The 13,695-nt window shown below is 38.4% G+C and overlaps 2 protein-coding genes across 7 annotated transcripts in view; one reads left to right on the top strand and one right to left on the bottom strand.

The window, feature by feature from the left end:
- CCDC192 (coiled-coil domain containing 192) overlaps positions 1-1,280 on the top strand; it is a 253,306-nt gene extending 252,026 nt beyond the window's left edge. The window contains exon 7 of the mRNA XM_030926857.1: positions 949-1,280. Within this exon, the coding sequence (XP_030782717.1) occupies positions 949-1,235 (287 nt within the window). The 3' untranslated portion in view covers positions 1,236-1,280. The remainder of the gene's footprint in view (positions 1-948) is intronic.
- Positions 205-13,695, bottom strand: part of LOC104659747 — a 147,447-nt gene continuing 133,956 nt past the window's right edge. For all 6 annotated transcript variants that reach the window (XR_004056269.1, XR_004056265.1, XR_004056271.1 and 3 more), the window contains one exon: positions 205-987. Coding sequence is in view for 1 of the 6 variants with exons in the window: in XM_030926858.1 (XP_030782718.1) it covers positions 920-987 (68 nt within the window). In the remaining 5 variants the exon portion in view is untranslated. The remainder of the gene's footprint in view (positions 988-13,695) is intronic.

Here is a 13,695-nt window from a genome sequence, read left to right as displayed (position 1 = left end):
CAAGAGGTATTTGTGATTTTATTAAGAAGTGCCAAAAAGACTTCAGGCCTAAAAGAAATGAATCTGTATGGGAAATACCATGCTAATAGAGTTTTCCTGGATCACCTCAAATTGCACCCTTGCCGACTCTAAAGCTGACTTAGGTTAAGAAACTGGTCTTTCCTCACTATCGCTTGCCCCAGAAAGGGCATGGCAACCTTTCCGTTATTCATTTATTTATTTATTTAGAGACGGAGTCTTGCTCTGTCGCCCAGGCTGGAGTGTGGTAGTGTGATCTCGGCTCACTGCAAACTCTGCCTCCCAGGATTATGCCATTCTCCTGCCTCAGCCTCCTGAGTAGCTGGGACTAAAGGCACCCACCACCACGCCTGGCTAATTGTTTGTATTTTTAGCAGAGACGGGATTTCACCGTGTTAGCCAGGATGATCTCGATCTCCTGACTTTGTGATCTGCCTGCCTCTGCCTCCCAAAGTGCTGGGATTACAGGCGTGAGCCTCTGTGCCCAAATCTCATTTTTTATTTTAATTGAATTAAAATTCAAATCAAAGCATAATTCTACTTGATCATAGCTCTTGTGAAAGATTCTGAGGGAAAAGAATAACATGAAATTTGGGATGGCTGTTGTTTGTAGATTGGATTTTCATGGATGGATGAATCGTTCCCATGGTTAATTGAAAGTTAAATGCATATAAACAAGAGTTGGCAAAAGCTGATTCTGAACACTCTCAAGAGGCTCCCAAGTTTTGTTTTGTTTCTTTTTTCATGAGCACCCAGAATCTTTCCTCTCACTGGATCCAGATTTTATTCTCAGGGTATCTAACCAGATGACGCAACATCTGTGCTCTCTTTTAAGAACGTGAGAAATGAAGCTTTTTCATTTTTCCTCTCTTCAGCTTCTGGGAAATCTAATCAAAGCTTCTCAGACTTTCCTTTTCTTGTTTGCTTTAGAAGACAGCTCGCTGGAAGGGTTCTGTGGAGGTCTCCCACCTGTGGAAGAAGGTGATAGAAAAATTAGCCTGATAATGGAACTGTCGACCCAGGTTTCCCTTCAGACTGAGAGGATCACTCAGCTGAAAGAAGTTTTGGAGGAAAAGGAAAGGAAGATTCAGCAGCTGGAAGCTGAGCAGAGTCTCCATCCTCCCCAAGAGGTCAAGGACCCTCCAGGATGTTTACCAGAAGCCCCAGTTTTCTCAACTGATGACATCCCTCCTGTGGTCTCTGATGAGAATTTGTAAAGATTCCCAGTAAGAAAACAATAAAAGTTTATTGAGTGTCATCCAGGTAAAGTCCAATCCCAAGTAGTGTCCTAGGTGACAAACTCAAGTTCAAGTTCATGCGTTTGAATGTATACTATAATGTCCGTATTGGAAGGAAACGAAATGAAGGAAATGTTCAGGAGCAAACACTGCATGTTTCCCCTTCGGACAGCAATCGTCACGTAAACCACGCAGCTGTAGAATACTATGTTTTTAGACATTCCTGGTAGCAGTGGGGGAGGGAAGAAAACAAAACTAGACAGATGGTGAAAGAACTTAGCATTATCCTCTTACCAGAGATTTGTCACACTGCAAGGGAGGGGTGGCACCGACCCCGTTTAGTATGCAGCTCTATTGTGAACAGAAAGCTGTCGCAGAGGGCCAGTTTCAAACTGGTGAATGCGCGGGTGTTTAGCAGGAACTATAAGAGCAGGAGCCGTCAGCAGAGTAAATAGCCATGAGGTCTGTCCTTTCATGTCCTCAGGAGTTGATTTCTTTATGGCATGCATTTTATTAACATTAGCAAGGATAGAAAGGAAATAAAACTAAAGCAATAAAAAAATTAAAAATGGGTGAATCAAAGCTGCAGTCCTTTGGGAAAAGTGTCCTAGTACAGCATCTCCCTGGGAAAAAACACAACACTGATTTTTCCCTTAGGAACAAGACTAAAACCAAAGCAAAATACAATCTTCTGTTATGATTGTACCAATGTGCTGTGAACAGTGCAAAACACTGGCAGGAATAATGGAGAATGGGCAACGGAAATCTGCCCTGTAATTAATGGAATAAAAGAAATCAGATCATATTCCTTTTCCACTCAACCCCCTCAGATAAACTATTTCCCACTCAAAGGGAGCAGCTAGGCACTAACTGTGAGGAAGACTTTGGTCCTTAGTTCTTACTGTTCTGGTACAGCATGACTTAGGCAAATAGCTCTAGCTGTCTCATGAGTATGACTATAATGCTAGTTCTCAATTTAATTCAACTGGTTCAACAAATCCTCATCAAATACTCTTCTATCTGGAAGGCACAATTATAGATGTTAGAAATCACAGCAAATATGAGAATCACCATTTTCACCATCCAGAAGTTCATAGACACACAAGGATCTCCTTAAAGTAAGGCTGATTGTATTGAGAGATGGGAAATGGGAGAAGGGAAGTGGGTGAACGTGGGGTAAACCTGATCAGCATTGCTTTAGCAGAGGTTCTCAGACATACTGAGCATGAGTAATCAGCAAGAATGTATATTCCTGGCCTCTAGTTTAGGGTCCAGGGATATGCATTTTAATAAATACATGTGGTATTCCTGATGAATTTATTCCAGAAACTACATTTTAGGCCACATTGGCTTAAGGATGGCTTCAAGCAGACCTATTATACTTTTGCTCCCAGACTGATAGACAATCTCCAGAAGCAGAATTTCTCCTTGAAATCTGGGGTGAGTCTTCTACACTATTTACCTATTGCATAATCTGATTGCGGATCCCGACTACCTACAAAACACATTTTCCAAATGTGATTTTTCAAAAACAAAAAAAGAATTAATTGGGTTCTTGACTCACATAAGATAACTTGTTGATATTGACTCCAGAGGTTCACTACCCCACCACCAAAAAAACCCCAAAATGGGTCCTATCAGTAGCTTCTGTTTTCAACCAGAGCAAGCATTTCCCATATTTGTATTTCACCTCAGTTTTGCCTACAATGGCTACAAGTATGTACAGGTGCAGTTCCATATCAGAAATGAAACCAGCTTACTGATCATGAATGTACACTACCCCAGAAAGTAGTTAAAAATACCTCTTTATCTTTTCCATAGGGTGCACTTCAGTCCCTACAGAATCCACTTCAGAAATCCCTTCTCGCTGGTCCCTCCTTTTTCTCACCTCCCCAAAACCCATGATTTCCCTGATCTTTTCTATCTCTCTGGCCTAGGTGTCCCTGTCGCAGTCATGAAGGGCCCATTGCCCCTGACCCTATAGTGAGACTGAGGGTTAGCATGTTCTTACTGTGTATTTGTAGGAGAAAGCTTTAAATCCTTCCCTTTGTTAAGAGTGGACCATCTGCAAGATAAACTGTCATCTCCACAATTTTCCTGTGTTATTATGCTAACCAAGTTTCCATCTCTTTATTTGACCAAAGATTGTCTTAATCTCGTGGGATATTGGGAATGAGATATCCCAGTCTCACTATAGGAAAGTAGGGAGAGAGAGAGAAATTTTCATCACATTCCAGACAGCTGTGTGTCAACTTCTAGATCAGTTTCCCCTGGCTAATGCCCTGAGTAGCCCTCAGTATGAAAGCGGCCTCTCAGTGGAGATAAAGTAACAAGCAGAGCAGGAGCTGGTATTAATAATTAATTGAGCCTATCACCTCTAAATATCCAAGGACCAGCCATCGAAGAAGAAAGCATCAAGGGTCATATTACCCTGCAAAACCATCTTTACAAGAAGCTGATCTTGACTCAGGTCTAGGTTACTGCCAAATTAGAAGTGGGGAGGAAATTTGGCCCAAAGGTATGAATAGACTAATCTCTGTTAGGGACATCTTAGTAACAAGAAATTTTTAAGTATGCAGGGTTGGAGGTGAGGGGATGGGAGGAGTGTTATTAGCCTCTGAGAAATTTATTCTTTTCCTTTATTTGTTTACTAATTTAATACCATTTAGAGACAGGGTCTCACTCTGCAGCCCAGGCTGGAGTGCAGTGGTATGATCATAGCTCACTGCAGCCTCAACCTCCTGGGTTCAGGCAATCTTTCTGTCTCAGCCTCCGGAGTAGCTGGGGCCACAGGCATGAGCCACCACACTCAGCTAATTGTTTTAGTTTATTATCGAGACTGGGTCTTGGAATGTTGCCCAGGGTGGTCTCGAACTCCTGGCTTCAAGCAATCCTCCTGCCTTGGCCTTCCTAAACTCTAGGATTACAGGCGTGAGCCACTGTGCCCAACCTGAAAAATTTTAAAGTGGAAAAATTCACATTCCCAGCCAAATCTCTTTGCAATCGTATGCCCCAAAGTTCATTTCTATGTTCTGCCGGACCTCGAGAGAATTGAGTAGTAAACTTCAAATTGTGTTAAACACCTGATTCAGACAAACTGTAAATCAGATTATAGCCGACACTGTAAACACAAATCTCATTTTCTTAGAGCAAATCGGGTTGCTGAGGCAGTTCACACTGATCATTAAAATATTGTGTATAAATATAACAAAGAAATTAATATGCTAATGATCCTATTTTTAATGAAAATTGAGCAAATCATCAGGTAATATATCTGATTCAAAAATAACTGAAAATCCAGGAAATAAGGTATTTAACAAGAGTAACACAAGCCATTCTCTAACAGTATAAAAACATTTACAGAACTATATACATAGTTTTAATTCTCCTTTTTCACCAGGCATGAACTTTTCTCAGACAGAAAGTTAAATATGTAACATTTCTAACCAATTTAAGTAAATGTTGGATTTAACAATTTAGTTTCATTATTATATTAGTGGACTTCCAAATACTTTCATGGAAAGCTGAACTCATAGCAATAACCTTGTTAAAGATGAGCAGAAAAGCAAGCCATTGGAGTAACTGGCCCAGGGGTTGCTCTAGTATTCAGTTCAGCAAAAGCAGATAAATTATAGTACTTTCTAAGAGCATTTCTGGAAAAGAATGAATCTAATCCAATTCTAATTATCTCCTATACTCTCTCTCTGCTTATTTCAAAATCCAATCATTTTCTTCTATATTACACTGAAATAAATAATTTTTGGTTTAATACAATAAAAGAGAATTGTTGATAAATGTTATAGGCTTAAGTAAAAATAATGTTTATTTGGCAATTATCAAATATAGGAACTGCAAAGACAAAACTATTCTAAAAATTTTTTTTTAACATTTTAAAAAAGACGTAGGAAACCAAATGTTTGAGATTCAAAGCCTGATTCTCATAATTTGAAATTAGACAACAAGAAAGAACAGACAAATTATAAAGAAATAATTATTATTATTTCTCCATGGTTTTACAACAAAATTTTTTATTAAGATTTCCCACACACAAGAGAACTTTCCTGCTGAAAGAGGAGAATCAAGTTCAAGTAGGAAATAACCTTTTTAAAATAGAAGAACAAGTACACTGGGACAAAGTTCACAGCAAAAGACAGGCCTCACCATGAAATTTCCCACACCTAATCAAATTAGGACTTTTATGGTAAAACAAAACAAAACAAAACAAAAAACAGTTCTTATTTTCAGTTTCCCAAAGAAATCATTTTCAAAGCCAGACACTCTCCTTCTCCCCGCCCTCCACCCTCAAGTAGGCCTTGGTATCTGTTGTTCCCTTCTTTGTGTTCACGTGGACTCAATGTTTAGCTCCCACTTATAAGTGAGAGTTTAGCTCACTTATAAGTGAGAACAAGTATTTGGTTTTCTTTTCCCTGACATTAATCTGCTTACGATTATGGCCTCCAGCTTCATCTATGTTGCTGCAAAGGAAATGAGCTCATCCTTTTCTATGGCTATAGTATTCCATGGTGTATATGTACCATATTTTCTTTATCCAGTCTACCATTGATGGGCGTTTAGGTTGATTCCATGACTTTGCTATTGTGAATAGTACTGCAGTGAACATATGTGTGCATGTGTCTTGTGATAGAACGATTTATGTTCCTGTGGGTATATGCTCAATAATGGGATTGCTAGGTTAAATGGTACTTCTGTTTTAAGTTCTTGGAGAAATCGCCACACTGCTTTCCACAATGGCTGAACTAATTTACATGACCACTAGCAGCATATAAGCATTCCCTTTCCTCTGCAACCTTACCAGCATGTCTTATTTTTTTGACTTTTTAATAATAGCCATTCTGACTGATGTGAGATTGTATATTACTGTGACTTTGATTTGCATTTTTCTAATGATTAGAGATGTTGAGCATTTTCTCATGTTTATGGGCCACATGTATAACTTCTTTTGAAAAGTGCCTGTTCATCACCTTTGCCCACTGTATAATGGAGTTGTTTGTGCTTTGCTTGGTAATTTGTTCGAGTTCTTTATAGATTCTGCATATTAGACCTTTTTAGGATGCATATTTGGCAAATTTTTTCTCCCTTTCTGTAGGTTATCTGTTTATTCTGCTGATAGTTTCTTTTGCTGTGCAGGAACTCTTTAGTTTAATTTGGTCCCATTTATCAATTTTTGTTTTTGTTGGAATTGCTTTGGTGTCTTTGTCATGAAATCTTTGCCCCAGCCTATATCCAGAATTGTGTTTTCTAGGTTATCTTCCAGGGTTTTTATAGTTTTAGGTCTTAAGATTTAAGTCTGTAATCCATCTTGAGTTGATTTTTGTATATGGTGTAAAGACAGGGTCCGGTTTCAATCTTCGGCATATGGCTACCTAGTTATCCCACCCAGACATTTTTTGAATATAGCAAGTGTCCCACCATTTTTTGAGTACAGCTCCCTTTTCCCATTGCTTGTTTTGTAAACTTTGTCAAAGGGCAGATGGTTGTAGGTTTGTGGTAGTATTTCTGGGCTCTCTATTCTGTTCCATTGGTCTATGTGTCTGTTTTTGTATCAGTACCATGCTATTTTCATTACTGTAGCCTTGTAGTATAGTTTGAAGTCAGGTAATGTGATGTCTCCAGATTTGTTCCTTTTGCTTAGAATTGCCTTAGCTATTTGAACTCTTTTTTTGGTTCCGCATGAATTTTAAAATAGTTCTTATTTCTAATTTCATGAAGAAAATCATTGGTAGTTTGATAGGAATAGCAATGATTCTCTAAATTGCTCTGGGCAGTATGGTTATTTTAGCAATATTGATTCTTCCTATCCATGAGCATGGGATGTTTTTCCATTTGCTTGTGTCATCTCTGATTTCTTTGAACAGTGTTTTATAATTCTCATTGTCGAGATCTTTCATCCCTCTGTATCTAGCTGTATTTCTAGATATTTTATTCCTTTTTGGCTATTGTGAATGGGATTGTGTTCTTGATTTGACTCTCAGTTTGGATGTTGTTGGTGTATAGAAACATACAAACGATTTTTATACATTGATTTTGTATCCTGAAACTTTGCTGAAGTTGTTAGCAGATCTAGATGCTTTTGGCCAGAGACTGTGGGGTTTTCTAGGTATAGAATCATATCATCTGCAAACAGAGATAGTTTGACTTCTTCTCTTCCTGTTTGGATGCCTTTTCTTTCTTTCCCTGGACTGATTGCTCTGGCTAGGATTTCCAGTACTATGTTGAATAGGAGTGGTGACAGAGTACATCCTTGTGTTGTTCCAGTTTTCTAGGGGACGCTTCCAGCTTTTGCCTATTCAGCATGGTGTTGTACATTTTCAATAACATGAGCTTGTGGCAGGATGACATTTAATTATCTGACCATTTCCATCTCTACAGTTTACTATTGTTTTTTGTTTAACAAAGAATGACCCTTAGTGCACAATTCCAGTAGTACCCAATCTTTCTGTTCTTGGATGGGAAAATCACATGGCATGTGATCTAATAACTCTTTAATCCATTTTCCTCAATGTCACAAATAAGCTTCACCAACAGTTCATTATCTAATATCACCCTTTTCATATAGCATGATTATATCACAGGCAATGGATGATAGCAGAATGGAAGAGAAAGAACTAGCCCTGAACCAGCCCTTGGTCATATGAGGTCCAAGTAACGATAACAGTGAGTTATTATTAAAAGAAAAATGCTGATAATATAATCTTTGGCCTTGCAATAAAAAAGTGCACCTTATTGCCTAACTCCTATTGAAATAAAGTTGATATGGTGATAGTGAAGGGAACAACAAACACCCATCATGGATGCCCACTATCTTGTTCCGGACCTGCATTTACTAACCGTCAGCTATGTATATAGGAATGTAACTAATATTTACACAGCAATTTATAGTAATTTAAAACATTTCAAATAGATTATTTTATTTGATCATCATGAGAAGGTTTTAGCTAGATAACTAGTCCTAAACTTACAACTAGAAAATGCCAGAATCAGGATCTGTAGCCCCCAGGCCAGTATACATTTCATCACTCACCACTCCTGTGCAGTTAGACAACAAAGCTATTTATTGCCTATACCCCCTTTCTCAAGTCAGACTCCATCCCATTTATAAGAAAAAGAGTTTTCCATGGGTATCTTCTTTCTCATGTTGCTCCTCTATAGATGTCCAAAAAGTGGTCCAGATTCAACTGACCAACTGTTTGGTTCGGCACAGAACAGTGTTTTGTTTTTTGTTTGCTTATTTTGTTTTATTTTGTTTTGTTTTAAAGGAAATGTTTTTAAGAAGGGTAGGGGCTGCACTCTACGTTTTGCTCCAGGTCCCACCATTTCCTATTGTTTTATGCAGGGCTGCTTAAGGCATTTGTCTTGCCTGCCTGGTCCTATAGGTGTGTAAACCCTGCCTGAAATGCTCTCAATGTGTATACCAGGTCTGATTTGGTATGCTGTGGTTGTGAACTTTTGATTTATAGTCTAAAACAAACATTCAAAATGAGTGCATTACATCCTACATTTAACATTAATACATATTTCCACATGTATAATAAAGAAGGAAAAGAAAACCTAAAGAAAGTTACTAAGAGCCCACTGCCTCATTCTCATGACTTCAAGACAGCTTATAAATCTTACTTTTCAATCTGTTTTGTATGTGGTGGGGAATTCTGACAGCAAAATGTCATTTTACACACATCACAAGCATAGCTAAATAGGTAAGTGATTACTACCAGAACCAGCATTTTCTGAAGGCAAGAGACCCACATATAGACTTTCTACTCACTTGATCTTCAAACTTCCCTTTAAGGTCAGTGGCCTGATCTCACAGATTTCAACCATATGTCCTAGAACCTGGGTTATTCAAGCCTAAATGACACCCTCCGTGGGATACCAGAAGTCGCATAAAAATCTATATTTAGGAGGAAATGTTCTCTATACACACTACTTTACAGACTGCTTAGTATCTCAATCTGTGTATCTGCACTCAGATATATGGTGACTTCCATCTCAAGAAGTAGGTATTTGCATTCTCATAATTAAATGACCATTTTTGTGACTTTCTAATAGAAAGGAAGGCATCTTCAAAGATGAATTAAAGTCATAACTCTAGAAATCCAGCTGCTGATAACTCATATGAAAGTTTATATTTCTTTTTTTGTTTGTTTGTTTTGAGACAGGATCTCACTCTGTCACACAGGCTGGAGGGCAGTGGTTAAAAGCATAGCTCACTGCAACCTTGAACCTCTGGCCTCAAGCAATCCTCCCACTTCAGCCTCCCTGGCAGCTAGGACCACAGCCACATGCCATCACCCTGGCTAATTTTTTACTTTTTGCGGAGATGGGGTTTCAGTTTATTGCCTAGCCTGGTCTTGAACTCTTGGCCTGAAGCAATCCTCTTGCCTTGGCCTCCCTAAAGCGCTGGGATTACAGCTATGAGCCACCATGCCTGGATTCATATGGGAATGTTTAAGCTAAAACAAAGTTTCTTTCTCTGCCATAACATCCTTTACTATTCCAAGATTTACAGAGCAGTACCACTATAAGCTGAAGTAGAAATCTTCTCACCACGCTGTCATTTTGTTAAAATTTTCTGTTTTTAAAATAGATTGACAGCCAGAGTATATATTCACTCGTTCACTCAAGAAACCGTTACTGAATACTTATTCTGAGTTTGTACATATCATATGCTTTAGCAATCATGTCAGATGTCTAGATTTAGCCCAAATTTACGCATAGAATCATAGTTTCTTGTTATTGCCTCAGAGATGTTTACTATACATTTTAAGTTTATTAAATAGTAGATTCAAGTAATGGCCAGTAAAAAGAAATCAGGAGGAGAGGTTTTCTATGCCATAGTTTCTCTTACAAATATATTTGAAAGTGATTAGAAGGAACTCTTTTTTAATTCTCCATGCTCTGGACATTCTGGAGAGAATGAATGCTACTTTGTAGGGGCAGATAACCTTCAGAGAGCCAGGTCATTTAGCATCTGCAGTAGATTGCAGATTCAGGCACTTAGATGAAGGTCTAGGGCTTCAGTATGCAGATTCAGATTCTGAAGGTTGGTCTAGGTATAGAGAAGAGCCATGGCTTCCTTCTTCTCTGCCTGACTCCAGTGTAGCAAATGCCAAGACTTAAATTAATCCGATTATCCTCTGGGAGTTACCCAGTCATACTACTTGCCATAGAACTTAGACCATTCCATGAGGTTGTTCTCTAGATTGCTGGTTGCTAACATACTTTAATAACTGAGATTCTGAAGACAGAAATATTGTTTTTCCTTCTTGGTGTTTGCTCCACAGTTGTGAAATATAGTAGTTATCTCGTAAAGATGTCAGAGTGCCTGTGAGTCAGGAGCTCAGGCTGTGGAAGGGCTAACTATAATGGTGGGAGTGTTTCAAGCATCAGATCATAGTGATGCTTGCCTGAGACGCCATCCAATATTGAAATTCAATAGGCCTCTAGAGTGATGTATAATTTGAGAGAGCTTATTCCCATCTGCTACTTTTTCAGCAAGAACTAGAGAACTCAATCTCTACTGAGAAAAAGGAATTAAATTTTTAAAAGAGAGCCTGTGTCTATATGTAAATTTCCTTTTTTAGTAATTAAAATTGGAAAATAAATAGTTGCATTACAAACCAAATGCATGGAAAAACATCTTCCAGGGAATCAATCCCAAGAAACATCTTTTCTCATCAGTACTAATAATAACCCTTAATAGGTTGGGATAGTTTGTGATTTTTTCCATAGGGAAATGTGTGGTAAATCTGTAAGTCCTAAGTCCCAACACACAAACAAACATTCTACTGATTTAGTGAGCTCTCTACAGAGCAAATCATTGGACGAAATGACATATGTTACGTTACTAAGTGGAAAATCGAGACACATGTTATTTTTTTCTTTGTACTACTTTAGCTGTCCACATGTTTGATTAGAGTTTTCCCAGATGTCTTGAGTAGGCACGATTAACTACAATAGCTAAAGAACTAAACAGGACACTACTGATCTGAACTTCTTTAGCACTTTACCCAGATAAATGAAAAGAGGAGAGTTAAAATTGTTGTATTATTCCAGTCAGCACTGAGCCAGTGAAGTTTGATATGAGCCTGGTGAAAATTACCCCAGAATGAGATTCGATTAGAACTTTCCTTAAAGTGAGATAACTTGGGAAAGCACACCCATACTGTGTCTTACACCAATCCGATGCTCACAGATGCTTTCTTCCTTCTCTTCTGGTGACCAAAGTTATGGTGGAGTACAGTGGCTTCACAAAATAAGCAACTTAATTGTCCTCCATGTAGAGAGCATTTTATAAGGTCTTCATTTCTGTTCCATTTCTTTTGAAACAGTTCTACAGAATTACAGTGGGTTAGATAATGAAATGGCACTGATATACCTTTCAGCCTGAAAATAATCCAACACGTGATTAAGAGAACTAACATTAAAAATTCACTGAGGGCCAGGCACAGTGGCTTGCACCTGTAATCCCAGCACTGTGGGAGGCCGAGGTTGGCAGATGGCTTGGGCCCAGGAGTTTGAGACCAGCCTGGGCAACATGGTGAAACCTCAACTCAACAAAAAATTACAAAAATTAGCTTGTTGTGTACCTGTTGTCCCAACTACTTGGGAGACTGAGGTGGGAGGATCACTTAGGCCCAGGAGGTGAAGGCCTGTAATGAGAAAAAAAAAATATTTGAAATCTTGCAATACTTTTTCATCTCCAATGGTAAGATTGCTTTTTTCTTTGAGAATGGGTATCACTCTGTCTTCTGGGCTGAAGTGCAGTGGCTCAATCACGGCTCACTGCAGCCTCGATCTCCTGGGCTCAAGGCATCCTCCCACCTCAGTCTCCCAAGTAGCTGGGACTACTGTTGTGTACTCATGCTCCTGGCATTTAGTTTTGTTTTGTTTTAATTTATTGTAGAGACAGGGTCTCAGTATGTTGCCCAGGACTGGTCTCGAACTCCCAGGCTCAAAGCTATCCACCTGTCTTGGCCTCCAAAATGCTGGCCATTGCAGGTATGAGCCACCATGCTTGGCCAACAGTAGATTTTAATAACTTGTGTGTATAGAATGTAATACCTAAAGTAATCACTGAACAAAAGCTATACAAAGAAATATACTTTAAAAAATGGTATAAGTGAATCAAAACTGAATTTAAAAAATGTTCAAATAACACAAAGACAGAAAAAAGAAAACAGAGAAAAAGGAAGAACAAACAGAAAACAAGAAACAAAATGCAGAGTTAAATCCTGTAACAGCAGTGGTTACATGCAAATGTAAATGGCCTAAATACACAGATTAAAGCACAGATAATGGTAGAGGTAGACAACTATATATCAAACTATATAATGTGCAATATATAGTTCTAAGAAACTCATTTCAAAGGTAACAACATAGACTGGTTAAAATTTTTTAAATAAAAAAGATGCATTAGGCAAGCAGTGATCAAAGGAAGCAAGGGTGGGGCTCTATTAACAAGAGATAAAATAGGCTTCAGAGCAATAAAAAATCTCTAGCATGAGAGAGGAATATTATATTATGATTTTTTAAAGGTCAATCGACCAAGAAGACATACCAGTGCTGAAGGTATTATACACCAAACAGACCTGCAAAGCATATGAAACAAATCTGAGAGAACTAAAAGGAAAATAAACAAATCCAAAATTATAGCTGAAGATTTCAACACCCCTCTTTCAAACAACTGATGGAACAGCTAGACAGAAAAATCAAACAAGGATATAGAACTTAATGGCACCATTAATCACTAAAATCTAATCAAACATTTACAGAACACTCCATCCAAACAAAAGAAGAATATACATTCTACTTCTTCTTTTTTTTTTTTTTTTTTTTAGAAGGGGTCTCGCTCTGTTGCCCAGGCTGGAGTGCAGTGGTGCAATCTCCAGCTCACTGCAACCTCCGCCTCCTAGGTTCAAGTGATTCCCCGCCTCAGCCTCCCGAGTAGCTGGGACTAGAGGTGCACACACCACGCCCAGCTAATTTTTGTATTTTTAGTAGACACCACGGGTTTCACCATGTTGGCCAGGATGGTCTTGATCTCTTGACCTCATGATCCGCCCCTCTTGGCTTCCCAAAGTGCTGGGATTACAGACGTGAGCCACTGCACCCAGCCATAATACACATTCTTTTATGTGCCCATGGAACATTATACCCAAGAATAAATCATATTTTGGGCCATAAAACAATTGCAAAAAATTTAAAAAGAACTGAAATATATAGATAGTGTTCTCTGAACACTATAAGATTAAACTAGAAACCGATTAAAGAACCATAATAGGAAAATCTCCAACTTGGAAGCTAAACAATATACTTCTTAAGTAAGCCATGTGATAAAGAAGTCCCCAATAAAAATTTTAAAAGTACATTGAACTAAAAGAAAATGAAAATACCACTATTAAAATTTTGGGGACATTTC

Source organism: Rhinopithecus roxellana, chromosome 3, assembly GCF_007565055.1.
Source record: "Rhinopithecus roxellana isolate Shanxi Qingling chromosome 3, ASM756505v1, whole genome shotgun sequence".
NCBI lineage: Eukaryota > Metazoa > Chordata > Mammalia > Primates > Cercopithecidae > Rhinopithecus > Rhinopithecus roxellana.
Note: the sequence above shows the minus strand (reverse complement) of the source record. Positions and strands in the feature narration are given on the sequence as shown.